General features: G+C 32.0%; 1 protein-coding gene across 1 annotated transcript in view; it reads right to left on the bottom strand.

Annotated features, from left to right (window-relative positions):
- LOC119603319 (delta-1-pyrroline-5-carboxylate synthase) overlaps positions 1-22,671 on the bottom strand; it is a 56,151-nt gene that overhangs the window by 21,593 nt on the left and 11,887 nt on the right. Inside the window, exons 2-7 of the mRNA XM_037955324.1 lie at positions 15,807-15,977; positions 12,580-12,723; positions 12,122-12,229; positions 11,770-11,937; positions 10,998-11,186; positions 2,219-2,411 (exon numbers count right to left, since the gene is read on the bottom strand). Of these exons, the coding sequence (XP_037811252.1) occupies positions 2,219-2,411; positions 10,998-11,186; positions 11,770-11,937; positions 12,122-12,229; positions 12,580-12,723; positions 15,807-15,977 (973 nt within the window). The remainder of the gene's footprint in view (positions 1-2,218; positions 2,412-10,997; positions 11,187-11,769; positions 11,938-12,121; positions 12,230-12,579; positions 12,724-15,806; positions 15,978-22,671) is intronic.

Below are 22,671 nucleotides of genomic sequence, written 5' to 3'. Positions count from 1 at the left end.
TTCTGCATTTAGGATTAGATACGCTGATAAACTTTCCAAACTGCAATGATTAACTATGAATTATAAATCGCATAAGACGAAGATGCGTATCATTGAAAAATTTACCTTAAATGTTCCTACATTTAGCCATGGTTTGAAAATCTAAATTTTGGAATAGTACTAACTTATAACAAAAGTAATACTTTTTTAGGTTTTATAGTGCACAACTAATTTTCAGCTAGACAAGGTAGACAAACTGTAGACTAGACTACAGACTAGACTATAGACTAGACTATAGACTAGACTATAGACTAGACTATAGACTAGACTATAGACTAGACTATAGACTAGACTATAGACTAGACTATAGACTAGACTATAGACTAGACTATAGACTAGACTATAGACTAGACTATAGACTAGACTATAGACTAGACTATAGACTAGACTATAGACCAGACTATAGACAAGACTATAGACTAGACTATAGACTAGACTATAGACTAGACTATAGACTAGACTATAGACTAGACTATAGACTAGACTATAGACTAGACTAGACTACTATAGACTAGACTATAGACTAGACTATAGACTAGACTATAGACTAGACTATAGACTAGACTATAGACTAGACTATAGACTAGACTATAGACTAGACTATAGACTAGACTATAGACTAGACTATAGACTAGACTATAGACTAGACTATAGACTAGACTATAGACTAGACTATAGACTAGACTATAGACTAGACTAGACTATAGACTAGACTATAGACTAGACTATAGACTAGACTATAGACTAGACTATAGACTAGACTATAGACTAGACTATAGACTAGACTATAGACTAGACTATAGACTAGACTATAGACTAGACTATAGACTAGACTATAGACTAGACTATAGACTAGACTATAGACTAGACTAGACTAGACTATAGACTAAACTATAGACTAGACTATAGTATCAACTTTTCAAAAATTAATGACAAACTTTGTAAGTAATATATCTAACATGTATGAACCCAGCAAACAAACAGAATATGAAACTGAAAGGGGTTTCCGAACTTTATAGAATAGTGAATTGAATAATATACATATTTTAAATAGGGAAGAAGTAGAAAGTGGTCTGTATAAAAAGAAATAATTAAATTGAATATTTCACTCTTAAAAGATTTTATATCTTTTTTTATAATTTTTTTTAATACGATCATGGAAAAACAACAAAAAACATTTTTAATTTTAGCAGATTTAAAGTAAACTTTAACTTTTGCTTTAGGGGGTGACCTGAAGAATCAAAATTCTTATTTAAGTAAATAATAGAGTTGTGTACTGTACTGCAATGCCATCAAAAGAGAACATTTTTCTAGTTAAGCCTCACTTATTCACCCGAGAATAATTCAATTAAACTTCAAGTCACATCGTATAGCATGAAATACAACAAGTACATGCATCCAAATATAAATGAATATTTTAACAATATGCAAATACAAAGCCATACACTTATAGTCTTTCCTATATGTGTATCATACATACATAGTATTTTTACTTAACATGACCATTAGGCGTTTAACTCTTAAACAATATTCGAAAATATTGCAATATTGATATCCCTATACAGTGTAAGTATTTAAAGGTTGATTGATTTGATATTTGAAACATTGCCTTCTGGATGGAATGAATTGTACTTACTCAAAAATTACTATTCAATGTCTTCTTTATATCATCTGCATTACTAAGTAGTGGACATATAACAGGCGATCGATTGTTTCATAATGTACTTATTACTGGTAATCTATTCCTTATTTTTTACCTAAACTAAGTGGTCACGTTAAGTATCTCTGCGCAATGCAACAGTGTAAATGGCACAACATAGAAAATATTCGTTGTTCTATGAAATACAATATAAGAATTAACAACAGCAAAACACCAGAGACTTAATGGTCAATGGAAATTCAAAACAGAAACAACAACAAAAACAATAATGAACTAACTGCAATTCAAAATACAGATACCAAACAACAACTGGAAAAAAAACAAAGGACCCTCGGACAGAACGAAAAAATGGACAAGTTTACACATAGTCTCATCTATGCATTTTATAGCATTGTAACAGCATCAGTTCATTGTGCTCTCAACCGTAACCCATCATCATGTCTTGGACATAAAACATTCCAGCTTTCTAGTTAGAATTTGAGGAAAAAAATCAAAACATAAAATGAAACTTGCACTTACCATTTTCCGCAAGTTCTTCCACAGGAGTGGTGTAGCCCTCCGTTGACTCTGTAAAGAATGTTCCAACTTTTCTACCGCCAATTATAGTTTTAATAGCCTTCTCTTGCATGCCATTACAAATTACAACACTGACACCACGATCTAGTGCCCAAGTAGCAGCCTTAACTTTTGAGTCCATACCACCAGTACCAACCTAAACAATATAGAAAAATTTTAAATATGTACTATGAAAATACTACAATGAAACTAAGATGAAAACAAAATATAAATATTTATATGTAGGCTAATTGAAAATTAAACGAGTTATTTTAGTTTTATGACAACTATTTAAGTATTAACTATTTTAAAGATAAACATTTTCATTAAGCTGCAGTGCTGCTTTTCAAGTCAACTTGTCAGTTTATAAAATTGAAGTTTTTTCTGTCATTTGAAGACATCTCTTTTTATTAAAGTAATAAAAAATATAATTAAGATTTTAAAAAATATTGGAGTCGTTAAGGTTCAGGAAATTTTAAATTTGGACAGTAGTAACATAACTAAATGTCAAATGTTGGTGCTGATTTCTCATGTACATATAACACTGTGTGTAATTTTTTAAGTCATGAAAATATAACCATATACTGACAGCAATTCAGGATAAAAAACCAAAAAAAGAAGACCCGTGTCACCCACTTTTGCCCAAATTGATGCACTTTCTTATGAGCCCCAAATATTTGAGGTCCGTTGTCATTTTTGCAAAAATGTGATCATTTTCTCAGGCTCATATCTAGCAAACCTTTCGGAGTTTTGATTTACTCTCTGAGGCAAAGTTCTAGCTTGTTCACAATTTTTGTTTTTTATTACAAGAGTTACAACTTTGCCTTAAAGAGAAAATTCCGAACGGTTTGCAAATATGAGCCAGAGAAAATCATCACTTTTTTGCAAAAATGACACCGAGACACAAAATCATATCAGATTCTGATGATTTTGAAAATTTTCTTTATTTCATATTACAAAGTGGCATAGTGGCATGATGAAACTTAAACAATGGTTAATACTATTAAAGTTTTAATTTCCTTTTAGTCACTTATTAATATTACTACATAATACATAGATATATGAAAATAGGTGTGAGTACTGAAAAAAGAAAACTTATGCACATATATAATACATATTGTATATAAAATAAAACTTTTAATGGTTTGAAGATTAGAAGGGTGCCATTTCTGTGGACCAATAAATGGTTTAAAAATTCAATCTATTTGATGATATTTTTCAATCACGTTGTGATAAGCTGAACTTTATTACAGTAGTAATATGCATATTAGAGTGATTTTTGAAAAGCCACCTCAAATGTGCAAGTCTGAGGTTAGTATAATGGTACGTATTCTGAGAGGACATATAGGTTAATGGTTACAGCTATACAAAATTGAACGTGCGGATTCAGACAAATGTAGAGCATGTAAAGAAGACAGTGAAATCTGGAGTACTTTCTTTGCCATTGTCAGGTTTTCAAAATTAGATCCAAAGGGTTGAACAATTTATATATAGGGTTAATTATGATCCGATTAAAAAAAATTAAGTGGATGTTTGGATCATATAAAACGTAATTTCATCGTTACAAATTAATTTTCAAATAATTTATGAGCGCTTAAGTAATATTCTGAAGCGGACCTTATAGCTTGGATCCAATATGAACGGATTCTTATGAAATTTGCCTTAATGAATTAAGTTTCTATAAAACTGAACTGAGCCATCTTAATTTTAGGAATATTTTGTTTGTAAACTTTTATTCAATGCATCGCAAAACTTTATTCGTAAATACCCATTAGGGTGGTTTTTATTTTAAGCTTTATAAATATGTTTCAATTAAAGCCCATTCAGACCGAGCCATATTACTTAATTTCGGCTCGGAATTAAAAACGAAATCTTACCTGTTCAGATGATTGTTTTGTTAATATGTCAGTTGACAGTTGAAAAAAATTCTTCTATACATATGGAACAAACAGAAAACAAACAAAATTCTACTGTAAAACCAAAATTTAACGTAAAAATTCTTAGGAATTTGACTATACAATGGAAGGTCGTCTTGTCAGTGATTAATTCTGGACCAAAAAAGTATGCTCTTTTGGCTGTTTTTTAGTACTTTTGAGTATTTAAGATCGGCTACAAACTCGATAATATAAAAAAGTCCACCCTAATATATATACATACATACATTTATGTATGTAGTTATTCATCTATATATACATACAAAGGTGGTAAATGGAATAAATATTTCAATATAAAAAAAGTCATATAATATTGCTGTGTCCAAAGGTGTTCCTGTAACATGTAGAAGTACGTACGACGTGTAAAACTTACATGTTTCTCAAGCATTTATTATACAAACTTTAATGTAAAATAATACATGTCACGCCGAATGAACACTTTTATTAAGATATCTACATACACATATACATAGGTGTATATGTTTGCTGGTATTCCTGTGAAATGTTAAAATGTAAAACATTTTTAAAATGGTTTATAAAAAAAAAACTATTGTTGGTCAACAGTGATGGTGTTGTACGATTGAATTTATTTTAAAATGTTAAAACATTTTATTTATATAAACTGCCTCAAGCAATTATAACAAAACTTTGCGTTTATTTAATTTAACAAATTGATTACAGAAATGATTTTGTTGAGCAGATTGAAGTTTTTAAAAATTACATATTTAACGGTATTTAATAAATTTTTAATTATACATTTATCCCCTTATTCATAAACAACATTTTATTTTGTACTAGCTATACCCAGTGTGCTTTGCTACCCTAAAAGGAATATGTATAAATAAATACCAGATTTATTATATGTTACATATGAAAGATGTCAAGCAAATGATTGCAAGTTCGCCAGTTTCTATCTATCGCCAATTTCTATCTATCTATAAAAAATTTGAATAATATAAGAGTTTCCAAGATGCACGATATTTTGTATTTAATTCATATATGTTGTGCCAAGCCACCCATTGAAAGTCCGCCAGTTATGCTCTAAATGTTCACATGAATTTCAAAGTTCTCCATGTAAAATTTGAAGATTCTAGCTCTAATAGTTTCTCAGATATACGAATTTTTCTATTTGATTCATGTGGGGGCTTCAAGACCGCCCAGATGAAAGTCCGCATTTTTTTCCTCCAAAATGTTCAGATGAATATTTAAGTTCTTCGTGCGAAATTTGAAGAATTTAGTTCCATTAGTTTTCCAGATAAACGAATTTTTGTCTTTAATTAATATAGGAGGTGCCGCTCCCCTCATGAGTAGTCCGCCAATTTATTACCCAAAATGTTTAGATGGAGGTTAAAGTTTTTCGTGCAAAATTTTAAGACTCTAACTGTAATAGTTTCCAAGATAAACGTATTTTTGTATTTAATTTATATGGGAGGTGCCACGCCCCCTAATGATAGTCCGCCTATTTTTTGTCCTAAATAATTATATTGACACTAAAGTTCCTCCGACAAAATTTGAGGACTCTAACGTTCAAACATACAAACATACAAGCAAACACACATTCATTTATATATATATATATATATATATATATATATATATATATATATATATATATATATATATATATATATAGATAAGAATATACAATTTTTTGTAATTACTTCACGTGAGAGGCACTCAAATTGGGGACTCTAGCTGTTATAGTTTTCTAGATATACATATTTTAATAATTAGATTTTAGTATTTACTTCATATGGGAGGTGCCACGCTGAACTCCCTATTTTTGTCTAAAATATTTGTATTTAAACATAAGTTACTTGTACAAAATTTGGGGACTCTATACGTGGGACCTCTCTCATTTGAAATTTCAACATAAAAAGCAGTTATAACTCCTTCCAGACATACAGGAAGACATTGTGAAAATTTCAAGAAAATCAGTTTAGCCGTTTAAATTGATTAAATAAAAAACCCACTTAACAATTTTGAAAATTCTAACTACAATAGTTTTCCAGATTAACAATGTTAATATGTTACATATGAGAGATGCCAAGCAAATTATTGCAAGTTCGCCAATTTCTATCTATCTATGAAAAATTTGTATTTAATTCATATATGTGCCAAGCGCCCCATTGAAAGTCCTCCCGTTATTCTCTAAATGTTCACATGAATGTCAAAGTTCTTCATGTAAAATTTGAAGATTCTAGCTCTAATAGTTTCTCAGATATACGAATTTAATTCATGTGGGGGCTTCATGCTCCGCGGATGAAAGTCCGCCCTTTTTCCTCCAAAATATTCAGATGAATATTAAAATAAATTGTGCAAAATTTGAAGAATATAGTTCTATTAGTTTCCCAGTTAAACGAAATTTTGTATTTAATTCATTGGAAGTCCGCCCGTTATACTCTAAAAAGGGAGGTGCCGCTCCCCTCATGGGTAGTCCGCCCATTTATTACTCAAAATGTTAACATGGATGTTAAAGTTCTTCGTGCTAAATTTTAAGAATTTAGTTCTATTAGTTTCCCAGATAAACGAATTTTTGTATTTAATTTATATGGGAGGTACCACGCCCCTTAATGCTAGACCGCCTACTTTTTGTCCTAAATGATCATATTGACACTAAAGTGGCTCCGACAAAATTTGAGGACTCTAACTGTTATATTATCTCAAATATACGGATTTTATATTTTCTTAACGTGGGCGTGGCTCATCGCCCACTTGGAATTTCGAAATAAAAAGTAGCCTATTAACTATTCCAGACATGCAGGAATAAGCTTTGAAAATTTCAAGAAAATCGGTTCAGCCGTTTAGTAGTCTATAACGTTCAAACATTCAAACATACAAACAAACACACATTAATTTTTATATATATAGATAAGTACGTATGTACTATAGGGTAGGATTCCTTTATAATTTATTCTTGCATGAGCCATAGATACATATTTTCCAACATTTAACTTAACGTTAATAATACTAGTTAGTAGCAATTTTCAGTACTTTAAATGAAACATATTTGGTGTTTATTAAAGCGTAAAAGAGTCTTTGTGGGTCGTTGTAGACTTAAAATGACATTAAATAACTAATTTAGTTCAAATATTTAGAATTTTGTTCAAAAGTTTCAAGTGGGAACATAAATCTTCATAGCAATCAGCACAAAACTTTTTTCTCTAAGTCGTCCTCAATTTATTCATTTTGTTGTTGTTGTTTGTTTTTTGGATTTCGTTATTATACGAGAAGGGCAACTGCCGTTGACCGCAATAAAATTATTTTAAATTTTTCATTTTTGGTGTGTCAAAATTTAAGGACCAAACAACAACAATTTCATAATAGAATTCAAAATAGACGGAAGATTGCGTTATTAAATTTTTTCTAACACAATTATAATCTGTTGCCATAAATATTGTGAAGATTTTATTATGTGAATTTAATAAGGATGACATTTTTGTGGTTCAATTTAAATAATAATAAAATATACAAACAATATCGTTTTAATGTAGTCCATTATTGACATTGTTACTTATTTAAATTTGCAAAATTGGTATTTTTATTCACTTTTACAGTTTTTGATGAAATAACTTAAGAAAAGTTTATGTAATATCAGTTGAATAAGTGACCTAGTAATTAATCAATCAATGTCTAATTTCGATTTTTTTGTTTGTTAATGGAATGTGACTTTTTACTTTGAAAGTTTTTAAAATTAAACAAGTAAATATTGTACTTGAGTATGACCAATAATATAATAATTTACATCGGAATGAGCAGTATAAGTCTGGGATATACTACTGCCAATGATATACTGGACAGACCATAGAGTTGTATTTTACCTGAAAATCTGACCAACAATATTGAAATTGTTCTAAAAAGATTTGGTTTTTTGATATTTTTATTAGGCCCAACTGCGAACCATATTAACTTTGGTTGATGTCGGTTTATTATTTCACTTTCATTTTCGTTTTTTAAATCAATTTAATATTTGCTCGAAAACTTTTAAAAGCAAAAAATTTACAGAATAAAATTTTTGTGCCACGCTTAAATAGAATTAACTAACATTGCTTTTACGTATTTACGACTGCAACTAGATTGAATAATAAAAAAACTTTATTGAATTTTATTTAATAAAACAAATGCAGACTGAAGATATTTTTTACTTTAACAGGTGCATATGAATATACATTAAGGTAGTCCCTTTTGAATAGAGGAAAACTAAAATAAAAGTTAATTGTTTTGAAATATTTGTTATTTGACCAACAGGCAGGAGTTTCATATGCGGATCACTGAAACTTGGTGACGACGCATAGTAAGGGAATTTCGAAAAATGGGAAATAAATTTTTAATTTTTATTTAACTTGGAAATTATGACCTGTATTATGGCAGAATAGGGAATCGGAACTAACGCCGTTTAACTATAGAGACCAGTTCAAGTCGGCTTTCCGTGTCATTATTTGGGATGAAACTGCCACTTATAAAAGTGGCGACCTCCTCGTGGAAATCCCTGGAAACTGTAATAATCATCCGCTGGTTGCAGGCTAAGTTGAGAAGCAGCCTTTACCTCTAGGCTTCGATAAGGTATTTGTGTTTGTTTTGTAGACCACCATGTAAAAAATATTGAAAGGAAAAGAAGAAAAATAAAAACAAGAAATTGACTACCTTTAGATGACGAACCCTGTAAACAAATTACGAGTCATGATTTGAGAATATGCACATGGAATGTTCTATCCATTTACAGGCTAGGTGCAACAATTCAACTAACATGTGTTCTCGAGAATCCTGGAAATTCAGCTGAAAGGGCAAGGATGCTGTAAAAGTGCGAACCAAGACATTTATTACTGCTTGTCCTTGGCGATTTCAGTGCTAAAATTGGCAAGAAGAACGTCTTTAGTCATACAGTCGGAAAACTTAGACATCATGACAAGACCTCTGAAAAACGAATGAGACTAATTTGACTTCTCCGCCGCTCGGATCGTGGTGATAAGATGCACTTTATTTAAACATCGTTACATTTACAAGGCTACATGGCGCGCACCGGAAAGGCAGGGAAGAATCAGAATGTGATAGATGGAAGGCATTCATGTAGCGAATTTGACATACGGACGTTTCGAACTGTGAACATTGATTCCGACTGCAATCACAACAAACAATCCAAGACTATTCTATCCGACTCACTGTACTGCTCCTGAAAAATTGTCGATTTCCTACAGTGGACTATCTTTTTTATCCAATGCAATCCGAACCGCTGCTTGGAGCTTGGGTATGATCGTCCTATGAGAAATCATTGGTATGACCAAGAGTGTCGTGACGCTACTGCAGAGAAAAATGCTGCATACCGTACAACCCTTCACAGGACGAAGTGAACACTGAGCGCATTTTGTTCAGACATAAGAAACAGGTACTTGAAAGAGGAGAATATGAGGAAATCGAGAAACTCTACTACAGGAATGACTCCAGGAAATGCTTTAAGAAGATAAAGAGCCAGACTGAGGGATTTAAATGTGGAGCCTCTTCCTGTATGTATAATAGTGGAAATCTAGTGACGGACGTACAGGGTACACTTAGGTTATGGAAGGCTACTTTTCGAAACTTTTTGCAGGCGATGAAGAGGACCATTTCGCAAATGGAGATTTTAATACACAGATCGATGATGACGGCATTGACATACCGCTACCTGACCACATGGAACTACAAATGGCCATAGCCCAGCTGAAGAGCAATAAACCCGCGGGTGTCAATGGCACGCAGAGCTATACAAAACCGGTGGCGAAAAGTTGGTACGATGTATTGAAGGAATACATCTCTGATGAAGGAACCTCATTGTTTTGTACTAACTATCGGGGAATAAGTCTATTTCTATTGCCTACAAAATACTATCAGGTGTAATTTGTGAACGACTTTAGTCATATACTAACGATCTGATAGTCAAGTACCAGTATGGCTTTAGACCTGATAAGTCCACCATAGACCAGTTATTCATGTTACGTTAATTCCTAGGGAAGTCCATGGAAAGGCAAATCGATACCCACCACCTTTTTGTCGACTATAATGTAGCGTTTGATAGTCCGATACGGGAAAAATTATATGTTGCTACTTGGTATTCCCACGAATATCATGCGGCTTTGCATTATGACGCTGAAAATACCAAACGTGCTGTGAAGATAGAAGCAAACTTCTCAGGTTCTCTTCATACTGATCGAGGTTTTAGACAAGGAGATGTCCTATCGTCCGATTTCTCCAACCTGCTAATGGAGAAAATCTAGCAGGAGACGACGTATACATGGGAGATTGTAAATTTGATGTCGTAAAGACTGCATATACTTAGGAGCCGCAATTAACAGCAAAAATAATGTCACTTTGGAGATCAAACGGAGAATAACACTATCAAATAGGTGCTACTTTGGACTCAGTAAGCAACTAACTAGCAAAGTCCTTTCCCGATGGACGAAGATAGCACTCTACAGAATGCTTATCTTAAAAGTTGTTTAAATATTTAAACAATATTTTAGAGACCCTAATTTTATTCTTGTATACATTTAATTTTATTTGTTTGTATATGTACATTTATTTCTTTGTACATTCTTTAAATGTGGCATGTGGCAATTTTACGCGACTGACTCATTTTTTAACAAACTACTGCACAGGGACAAATTTTAAACATCGAATTTTGTAATCAACAAGAGCACGGTAGCAGGAATAAATATGAAGAAAAGGTAAACCGACAGACAAAGGAAACAAGAAAGGAATCTCGATAGTACGGCTAAAGTTTTAGCTATTAAACTTCTTTGATTATATGTAAAATGAATAAAAGTATGTTAGCTTACCTTAGATTTTTTTCCAAACTCGATGAGACGACTGTCGTTAGATGTGTACGTGTGCATTAATTTGGCGCCATCTTCCCACGGTGGCTTATTGTAAATACCATCGACATCCGACATCAAAATGAGCAAATCCGCTTGCACTTCTGCAGCCAACATGGCAGACAAACTATCGTTATCTTTAATAGCGATTCCCTAAGTACATGAAATGATAGAAAGAAAGAAGCACGTAAAAGAAATTGAATTTAAACTCATACATACGATGAGCAAGATACAAACACTAAAAGAATATGTTCATGTAATTATACATAGATGGTTAAAGGATAAGACCATCTAACTTACTTGTTTTGCCCTATAAGAGATTATGATAGTAATTACACAACTCAACAAAGTTGAAGTTTATCGGTGTCTTACAAAAACTCAAAAAATTAAAATAACTTTTAATTCAAAATAGCCCAACTTAAAAATTTTGAATTTTGATATGTTTAGTTCAGTTAGAAAAAATGTTAGATATCTGGTGGTAATGTTTCATCATCGATTTTTTAATAAATAATACATTTTTAATACAATCATTCATTACAATTCATCTTAAGAAGATAAGAAAATTTTATAAGATTTTATACAGATTTTCGAAATTTTTTTGCCTTACTGTATATATGTACATAAATCCGCACATGCATATGTATGTTGAAAACAAACCCACACTTAACAAACTCTTGTAAACAAGTTGTAACATTCACTTAGACGTCTACGTGGCGAACTTCTTTATTCAACATACCTTTTTAGAACCCGCTGGAAGATCATCATCTACAATGAACATTGGTGGTGAGACTGCATCGTTAGTATTTATAATTGGTACAATGTTAAGACTAATTAATTCGGATAGAGTACAAAACAAATTGTTACGTGTTTCCTCGTTATAAAAATCTGGTTTCGTAACAAGAACCTGGAAAGAACGATAAAATATGACAAATAAATAAAGCAACAACGACATCATCAAGGAATAAGATACTACAAAACAAAAAAAATTAAACGCAACAAATATTGAATAATTGAATAATAGTGTTGTTATTGAATATTGTATTTGACATTCATGTTTTTGTATCCATCCCTTCATTTTGTTTTATTACCTGTGCTATTTTAACGCCATACTGTGCAAACATTGCATCATACAATGACATTAGACCAGATTGTCCTACAGCAGCTGCTGCTCTCGGATCCAATAGAAATCCATCTTCCTATGAATATTAAAATTGATTTATTTACATATGTATTCGTTCATACCCTTAAATTTGTATGTTATTTAGCATGTATGTAGAGGTGATGTCGTAAACACATGTACATTAGACCTGCTTACAAAATAATGTTCACATTGCTACAAATAAAAAAATCTTTTCAGATTTAATTTATCAATACATTTTCAATTCGTTTAAAAAGAAAAACTAAAATGTTTTGTTGTTTTGAATTGACATTTTAAGTTATGAACCAATCTAATGTTATAAACGTGTTTAACGTTCATACACCGATGTGTATTTACATACATATGTAAGTATGTGTTACATGAAAATGCTTTTGTGTTTTCTATTACCGCTTTCGAATGATCCTTGGGCGAAAGTGTCTCCCTCATCGATAATGACATTAGCAATTCCTGTGCCAGCTTTTGCTTACCGAATGCCACTGCACCGCTGGTAACCATCATCACTTCACGACCTTCCAAATGGCATTCTGCCACCTGTAAAAATAGTTATATTTATATAGTGATTAGATAAAAGTTAATATTTATTTGGTTCTATTAACATGGTTAGTAAAAGTAATTATTGTAAACATTGTAATTTTATGCTAAAGAATATTTCATTAGGGACGTTTACGAATGAACAATAAAATTTTTATAACCTCAATCACTCTTCGAACTTCCATAAGGATCGATTCATTGTAGGACTCAGCTCGCCCAAACAACCATATTGTTTAGAGAATGTTAGGTTGCCGTAATTTGTCTACACTGCCGATGTTGCTGTAGCGGTAACTGGTATGCACCTTGAGACTTTATCTCAAAGATTGAAAAGAGAGAGAGAGAGATTAAACTCTGGCCATAGTGTGAATCCTGGGAAAATGAAACTTATATTATTATCTTCCACAATTCTCTCTTCCTTGTTTTAATGGAGAGTTTTTAACGCTTTTGGACCGCGCAAAATAATTGTACCCGTTATCCTGGAAAAAAAATCTCCTAGCCAGACAACTGGTAATTTGTATTGCAGTCAGTCTAAGCATCACTGACAAGTGAAACTTTTGTTATGTGAAGATTGCAGATCTCCTGCCAAACCTCTATAATGCAATATACTATTGTGTTCCGGAACCATCTTTTAAAATAAATATCCTGTATTATATATCTTCGGAGACCCATGAATCTCCTCCGATAACTATCGAATGTTTCTATGTCTATACTATTTGATCAAAGACAAATAGTGGACGGCATTTCATTGAAGAATATAGAAACAATATAACAAGGGCTACAAATTGGCTTAGGTACTAACAAATATCCGATATTAGACACTATACTAATAGAAAAACTGCTATTAAATCCCTGATCGGTGTATAATCTGCAGCCAAACTGGTCCAAGAATGCGTCTCCGAATGAAATGACGAGACATTCAATAATCATTCTTATTTGGTTAAAAGCATGAGGACATAACTTGCAATACAATTATATATGTTAAATTGGTAAAAGCTGAGACCATGATGACTGCACTATAGACTTGTTTAGTGATATTCCCTTATTGGTCAAAAAAGAATATTTTTGATAAATGCAACAGCATCGCTCTTCACTCATAAATTGCACACATTGAAGGTTCGCTACTGCATAAGGAGTATTCTTTTGTCACCTTTCTTGATATTGAAGGCGCTATTAATAATGTTGAACCCAATGTCATCCTGTTCATTAGGAAAATTTTGAGTAATAGGGTCATAAGTGCCACAATGGTCTCGAGACTTGCTAATCGTGTCACTCCTCAGGGGGAGTTTTGTCTCCCCTACTGTGGAACGTGGCTATGTATACACTACTATGTATCTGAAATAGACAGCAGGAGGATCACGACTGTCGCTTATGCCGACGATGTAACGGTGTTGATATCGGGAAAAATTCTTGATACAATATCTGGATGCATTGAAACTGCTCTTAAATTATTAAGTAAATGGAGTATTTCCTGTGGACTCAGTGTAAATCCACTGGGAAACGAACTGGAGGTATAAAATGTAAAACTTTACACCGGCAAAGTTGAATGGTATTACATTGAAAACTTCGGATCACGCAAAATATCTTGGCGTAATGCTAGATAGTAAACTATCATACAATCTGAATATTAAGAACCGGGTTAATAAGGCCATTGTTGCTATCTATACCTTAAAGAAGGCAATTGGTATAACCTAGGGAATAATTCCGAAAAGTATTAACTGGATTTTCAAGACAGTCGTCAAACCCATACTGTGTTACTTCGATAATCGCTTTCGCATCAGGATTCCACATAGGAATTCCGAATTGGAACCCCATCCACTTAAAGGTGTAACGATAGTTTACACTTATGGCTCCAAAAGGAGTGGAAAGTGGGTGGTGGTTTGCTTTATTGAAGAATTTGGTATTAAATCATCCTTCAGACTGCCTAACTATTGTAGTGTTCTTCAGGCAGAAATATCTGCTATCAAACGAGCAGCGAATAGGCTAGAGTACTACCACATATCGGGGGATATATGTATATATACTGACAGCAAAGCTGCCATCAAAAATCTAGCTGGTATCTTTACGACATCTAGGTTAATCAAAGAATAACGGGTATCTCTAAATGATATAGCGATACTCTCTAGGATTACGCTAATATGGATCCTTGGTCACGATAAATGTCAGGGTAACTGCATTGCTAACGAATTAGTCATAAACCGCGCGATCTTGGATGAGGAAGAAATAGTCACCATTATTTTTATCTCTCTTACGAATTGTAACAAACTTATTTTTAATGAACTGTATGGGAATGCCCAAATCAAGTGGTTCAGTGAAATCAGTTGTCAGATCTCGAGGTCTATCTGGCCTCAATATGATGCTCTCATATCAAGACTGCCTTTCGAAGAGAGCAGATAAGAACGTTTGTATCAATAACTACAGGACACTGTGTCATAGGCACTCATGCCAGGAGACTAGGCCTTGGATATAATGACTACTGAAGAACAAAATGAGACGATATCGCAACTACGTTGCTATTGTCCTACGTTCACTGAAAGCAGGGAATATCACTCAGGCATGGAGGAGCTTTCTGGGAAAGGTCTGAAGAATATCCTATTCTTCATAAATAAAACCAGTTGGTTTAGTTCTGGAAGCATATAGTAATATCAGAATACACTCCTGCGACCGACTTAAATGGACCCATGTGTGCTGCTTATGAAGCAGCTGCCATCGATACCTAACCTAACCTATCGCTCAAGACCGATTTTTTTTTTTTTTTTTTTTTTTTGTTTTTTTTTTTTTTTTTTTTTTTAAAGCTAGAGTGAACAAAGTTTTACTTTGTTCCCTTTCAATAAACGAACATAAATTCTACAAAAACAAAAATATAATTTGTTATAATAACAATAACGTAATAACTTTTCTAAACACAGCTTCTTTTTGCTACTAACAAAAATAATTGCATAGATAATTATGTTAAATTACCAACAAGCAATAAAAATAAAACACCTAATGAATTCTTAAATACACTTCATAAATTTGTCTCACTCTGGCGATTACATCCAGTGCAAATGTATTGCTGCATATAAACGATAACATTCACTACTAACCTGCTCAACAATGGAGGCCAGACGACCGAGGGCAAGGCCATGATTATCTTCTCGTGTGATAACAGCACTACCCAGCTTCACAACCAAACGTCGAGCATATTTCAACTGACTTCTCTCAGAGAATGTGGCTTGTTTGCGTTCTAGACTCAGACGTTTTTCAGGTGGCGTAATCTGGAAGAAAAATAAACAAATTATGAAAAAAATAAAACAAACAAATAAACATTTATAGCTTAATTTAATGGAATAATCATAAGTACTTGTACATAATGGTAGATAGATATTCCTATAGAAGAAGTTATAAATACCTAGTATTTTAATTTTATTTTTTTTTTTTTTTTTTTGCTTTAATACTCTGTACGTATGTATATACTTGAGTTTAAAATGGACATGACAAAGCAACCATTCTATGAAAACGAATTTTCATCTGTTTCTAAGAAGAGCAGTCATGCCAATATACATAAATATAATATTTACATTGTAAAATGGTTTTTAATGCTGTATTTCACTTCATTTTAATGACTGTGTGGTTAAGTTGAGTGGAAACAACGACCAACATTTATACACTCTAACACCTGGACTCATGAACAGAAACATTTTTGAAGAACCACAAAAATAAATCCCTACTAGTGCAAATATTTAAAATGTATATTAAAATTTAAAAAAAAGAAAACGGAATGACAATGGTTTAACGCTTATTTATTACCTTGAATAATGAAACGTTTCTAATAGCAAAGCTAAGGATTAAAAGATTTTGGACAACAGTAACAATCACGTAATTGCAAAGAATATTTAAGTAAAATCTTTTCACAAACACAAACTTAATTAAAACCTTACAACATTACATAACTGTTGTTGTATTTGGAGTCAAAATATTCAAATATTTTCTTATTTTCCCCATTTTTCTTTTGTTGCTTTAATCAAAGAAATAAAAAAAATTGTTTAAAAATCGCAACGGGATCAAATGTTTAATTTAACAAATTAAACAATTAAGATTTTTGAAAATGTTCCTTTTTCTTTTTGAGAATTGCATATCTGACTAAAAACGCAAAAATATAATCGTTTAAAGAAAGATCATATAGTGTTCAACTTTGGGAACCTCTAACCTCGCCCACGATGGGTCCTTGAGATAGCATTAACTAGACAACACTTCTTTTTTACGCATGATAAATTACTAAAATTACTAAAAAAAAAAAAATATATATATATATATATATATATATATATATATATATATATATATATATATATGTATATATATATATATATATATATATATATATATATATATATATATGTATATATATATATATATATATATATATGTATATATATATATATATATATACATATATATATACTATCTTTAATATCGTGCAGATTAAATACTGTCACAAATTTGCCAGCCTGTTGGATTTAGATGGCAGCCATATCATAGGAACGGTAGGCTGATAACCCGCCGTATCTAAATTTATATTATCCCCAGAACGTCTATAAGAAATATAATGAACGCATTATGATGATCAGATTCAAGGGTACTGGGAAGAATCCAACTGTCATACAATGTTACGCACCGACTGTGGATACAACCAGTGAAGAGAAGGGTGCGTTTTATGATACCCTTACGAATACATTTGGGACTATGGCGAAAAGCGATGTGAAAGTGCTTATGGAAGACTTTAATGCAAAAGTATAAGGGTGAAATATTTGTTGAGCTCTGTGGTATTAATGAATTTAAGATTGGCGGAACAATTTTTCCACACAAACAGTGCCATAAGGTGACCTGGAAGTCCCCGGATAACAGAACTGAAAATCAGATAGACCACATATGCTAATGGAGTAACAGTCTATGTGATATTCGGAACAGACGTGGTGCCGACATAGGTTCGGATCACCACCTACTATTTTGTAAATTGCGTTTTGTTGCTAGGAGGTTAGGCAGGAATGACAAATTCGTGCGTGTAAAATACAACACGGATAAACTCAAGTTACGACATCAACGGGACAGATTTGTGCAACTACTGGAGACGAAGATTATGGACCCAACCCCAAAGAATACTGTCGAACAAAACTGGTTGAGCATAAAATCTACTATATTGGAAACCTGCTCGCTAGGTAAGAGCGAAAATGCAAAAGAAGAATTTATAACACAACAAACATGGAGGAACTCAATAATAAGATTAACGCCAACCGGAGCATTATCTGAAGGATAAGCAGGTTAATCGAGCTATAAGAGAGAGCTTATGAGTAACTTCGTGAGAGAAGCGGAAAACTCTGCCGTTACACACAACATGAGGGTCCTTTTTAAGACAACCAAAAGGATTGCTGGATCACTAACTAGGAAATCCGTTCCCGGTAAGAATCTTTAAGGACAACTATTTACCAACATAGACGACAAACTGAGAAGATGGAAACAACAATATAGAAACTCTAGATTTTGGAAGCCATTAAAGCCCTAAAAAATGGTAAGTCAGCAGGTGTAGATAATGTTACAACAGAAGTGTTAAAGGTAAATCCTGATTTATTTGCAACGATACTACACCCCCTATTTGTACAAATATGGAATGCAGAATGGTTTCCTGATGATTGGTTGCGGGGTATTATAGTGAAAGTGTTAAAGGTAAATCCTGATTTATTTGCAACGATACTACACCCCCTATTTGTACAAATATGGAATGCAGAATGGTTTCCTGATGATTGGTTGCGGGGTATTATAGTGAAATTGCCCAAAATCGGAGACGCAACTGACTGCAACAACTGGAGGGACATAACCATTTTATGCGTTGTCATGAAAGTATTCACAAAAATCATCCTAGAAAGGATGATAACCCATGTTGACGATAGATTGCGACCTGAACAAACCGGTTTTCGAGGCAATAGATCGTGTGTTGGATCATATTAACTCGCTAAGGATAAGTATTGAACTAGCTGTTGAGATGCGCTCTCAGCTGTATTTACTGTTCATTGATTACGAAAAAGCGTTTAATTCGATACATAGAGGATATGGACCGAACTGCTAAACTTTGGTGTGCCGGAAAAAATCATCTCCATTATACGGAACAGCTATGATGGATTTATATGTTCAGTACTGCATGAGGGCCAAAAGTCTGAACCTTTTAACACCTAATCAGGAGTACGTCAAGATTGTCTTCTATCGCACTTACTGTTCAAATGTGAACTTTCGCATAGGCTATATGACATGCAGGACAAACTAAAGGATCTCGCATATGCATCAAGTACGGTTGGCATTAAAATTAATGTTTTGAAGACGAAGGAGATCCGCATTAACTCTGGACTAGTAGAACCCCTAATTCTTCACCAAGAACATATCCATCGTGTTGAAGAATTTCAATATTTGGGCAGAGTCATAACTGTGGATGGTGGTACAGCTACGGATGTCGAAAGCCGAATAAGAAAGGCAATTGGAGAAAGGCTGGAATTCTATTATTTACAGCGTGAGGACGAAGATACAAATATTTAAATCATGCGTCCTAGCTGTTTTACTTGGTTCGTTACCCATGGTATTAAAAATAAACTACGAGTTTTTGTTAACAGATGTCTTAGAAGAATCCTTAGAATATTTTGGCCTCGTACAATTCCTAATGGGCAACTTTTTGCAAGAGCCAAAGTAAATGACATTAATATTGAAATCCGTAGGAGAAAATTTGGATGGATTGGTCTTACACTCAGAAAACCTCCTGAGGAGATATGTAATCATGCTCTGGACTATAACCACACAGGGTAGCAGGAAAAGGGACGACCTAGAAATACCTGGAGAAGATCCACTTTGCAGGAAATCATCCAAATGTCTGCCAGCCTAGGACGTAGTTACAACAACATTGGTGAACTAAAGAAACACGCAGCGAATAGACAAAAAAGGAGACAAATTATAGACAGCCTATGTCCAGTATGGAGGCAGCCCGTAATCAACATGACGACGAGCAAGGCATATATACATACATATATATTAGTTAGTTAATTTTAAATACCCAAAAAAATATACTGTAAAGTATGAAGAAAACCGGGCCACATTTGATCCTAGTCCATATATAGGATCCCTTTCTGAAAAAAGTTCTATCGTTCTATCGTATCTGCTAAATGCGTAAATCATGATACTATATTCCGAAAGGTTCTTTCTAGAATTATCTCAAGTCCATATATATTTTTTTTCAACACACATTTATACAATACTCTCAACTGATTTTTACAATAAATTTATAAATTTATTAAACGCTTTTAAAGTAAATGTAGCCATATAAAAAATTATTTAATTATTTTCTTAAAATTAGACAATAATTATAACCATAAATATACTTGTTATGAATTTTAACATTTTAGTTAAATTTACTGCAATTGACTCGATCTCTTTAAAAAAAAAGTATATATAATTGAGTACTTTCAAAACAATACGTACTAGTACATGAACTTTGAAACATTTTTGCTTCATATTAACAATATTATTTTTAATCATGATAATATGCTTTTAGTATACATTTTTTAAATTAATTTGTAACACAAATAAACATTTGTCTAATAACAATAGCAAGCTATTAATACACAATTTATAATAAAAAATGTAAATAATTTTAATTTATTTTATGAAAACACAGACTGTGTTTATTTATGGCTATTAAATTTGTATTGAAAATAATTCATGATAAAATTTATGATTGTTGCAGACAGACAGACAACAAATTAATAAATGACTGAAGGTTATTAAAAAATCGTAATGCCACACTTAAGTGTTTTGTAAAGAAAGACTAATTAAGAGGGTTAATGTGGAATATACGAGTATTAGAATTTGAATTATGCTTTAGATAATTAAAACACATTAATTTTAAAATACAATTTAAGTACCATTTTCATTTAGTATTAAGTCATTATCAAAATACTTTTTTTGTAATTTATAATCGCTTTTTTTGTGCAAGTGTAATAAAAACATTTAAATTATGACAGGATTTATTAGATAATTATTAAACATTTAAAATTATATGTTATGGCCAGTGTTGCCAGGAACTACGATAAAATGAAATTTGTTAATAAATATTAGATAAACTTAAACAGTTAAAGTTCTTCCATAAATATAGAACGAAAGTTCTTTCCAAAAAATCAATTTTTGAAATCGGTCCGCCATACAACCGGACCCGCAAATATCACGTTTTATCTCATATTTTCGAAAGATTCAAGATTCCGAATGGAATGTTTTTTTTTCAAATATGAATAGTATTCTCATAGTATAGTATTTCCAGAACTTCTAGTATACCACCCTTAAGGGCTACAAATGTCACTAACGATGGTTTGGAATTGCCCATATATTTTCTTTTTGTATTACAATGTATTAGATTTGTATGAATTCCTTTGAAAAAACAAATTAAATTGACTTGTTATGGTGACAAAATAATAAAAAACCTAATTCGAAAATCAATGGGTTGAAATGAATTCACTGAAAGGGGCAACAAATACATATTAATAAATCTAACAAATAATACCTGTGCTATTTGTTGTTATTTATAGTACAATATGAATACCTTTGAAAACATGTATTAGTCGTAAGCAATTGATGGGAAAAAAGTCAACACTTCTTTCTAATTTATTTTTGATGAAATAAATCAGCATGAAACATTTTATTGCTCTGTGAGTACAATGTGTCGAATGATAATCAATGATTTCTTATGGTAACGCGTATGCGACATGTGGTACTAAATTTAACATCAAATTCATGTACTTATGAACAAAACCTAAAATGTTTTTTCATAACAACTGATTGAAAATATGTGCGTTGTTAATGACAACAGAATATAAAAAGTAATACAGAATTGCAACTAATTTTATGTCCTAGTGGGGGAATCATTAATATTAATTTATGGTAATGTTTGTAAGCCCCAAAAATAAGATATCTATACCCACATTATAATTTATCAATAGTCTTCAAATTTTTTGCTGGGCCCAATTCCTTAGATATTAGATATTATTCTAAAATTTGATGATACTAATTTTAATAAATTAAATATAGATGTTAAAATCATTTTCATAAGGGAAAATTACGACCTGTTTACCAGGACTTTAACTATTTGGTGTTAAATTCATTTTAATAAGGTTTTAATTAGATTTCTGAAAAGACAAAATTAGTTAATATACATATATTACAAAATACTACAAGCCATCCAAAGAACAGTTTGTTTTAAGCAATCTACAATATTCAATTAGATTGTAATTGAAAATTAATCTATTAAATACAACTTGTAAAAATAAATCAGGGGAAAATTTACGTAAAAATTCAAAAACAAAAACAAGAGCCGATTTGTTCTAAATAGCTAATGTTTTAAAAACAAAATATTCTTAATCACCTCACACACAATTTGATTGATAGAGAATACCGTTTTCATTAACCAACACATTGAAAACCAACCTCACAATTAAACACATAAATTTAGTACGTGTGTACAAAAATATGTGTTTGAGAATATACATTATTATTTACATTCATGTATAGTAGATCTGCTCCTAAAAAACATATGGGAAATTTCATATCAAGTGACCCAACTTAAAATATTGATTTTGACGATATTTGCACCAAGGTTAGTACTATTGAATAGTAGGCCAGACACAAATTTTCAGCGCTATCGGTCCAAAACTGCCGGACTTAGAGGGGGTCAAAGTTATACATTTTGGTCATACAGGGTTTTATTCAAATGAATGTAACTTTTCACCTATTGGTCCTAGCAAAAATTATCCAAAGGAGTTCAGAGAGCTATTTCTTCATTGTTTCCAAAGTTTTTTTTTTTAATATTTAAACATTTTTTTTTAATTTTTTTAACTTTTTTTCTAAAAACTCCTTTTTTGCTCAAAAGAAAGATTAGATAATTTC

The sequence above is a fragment of the Lucilia sericata genome, unplaced genomic scaffold (genome assembly GCF_015586225.1).
Source record: "Lucilia sericata isolate MDLA Ls3-8-SP2 unplaced genomic scaffold, ASM1558622v1 Contig000293F_arrow, whole genome shotgun sequence".
Taxonomy (NCBI): Eukaryota; Metazoa; Arthropoda; class Insecta; order Diptera; family Calliphoridae; genus Lucilia; species Lucilia sericata.
The sequence above is the reverse complement of the archived record's forward strand: the minus strand, read 5'-3'. Positions and strand labels throughout refer to the sequence as shown.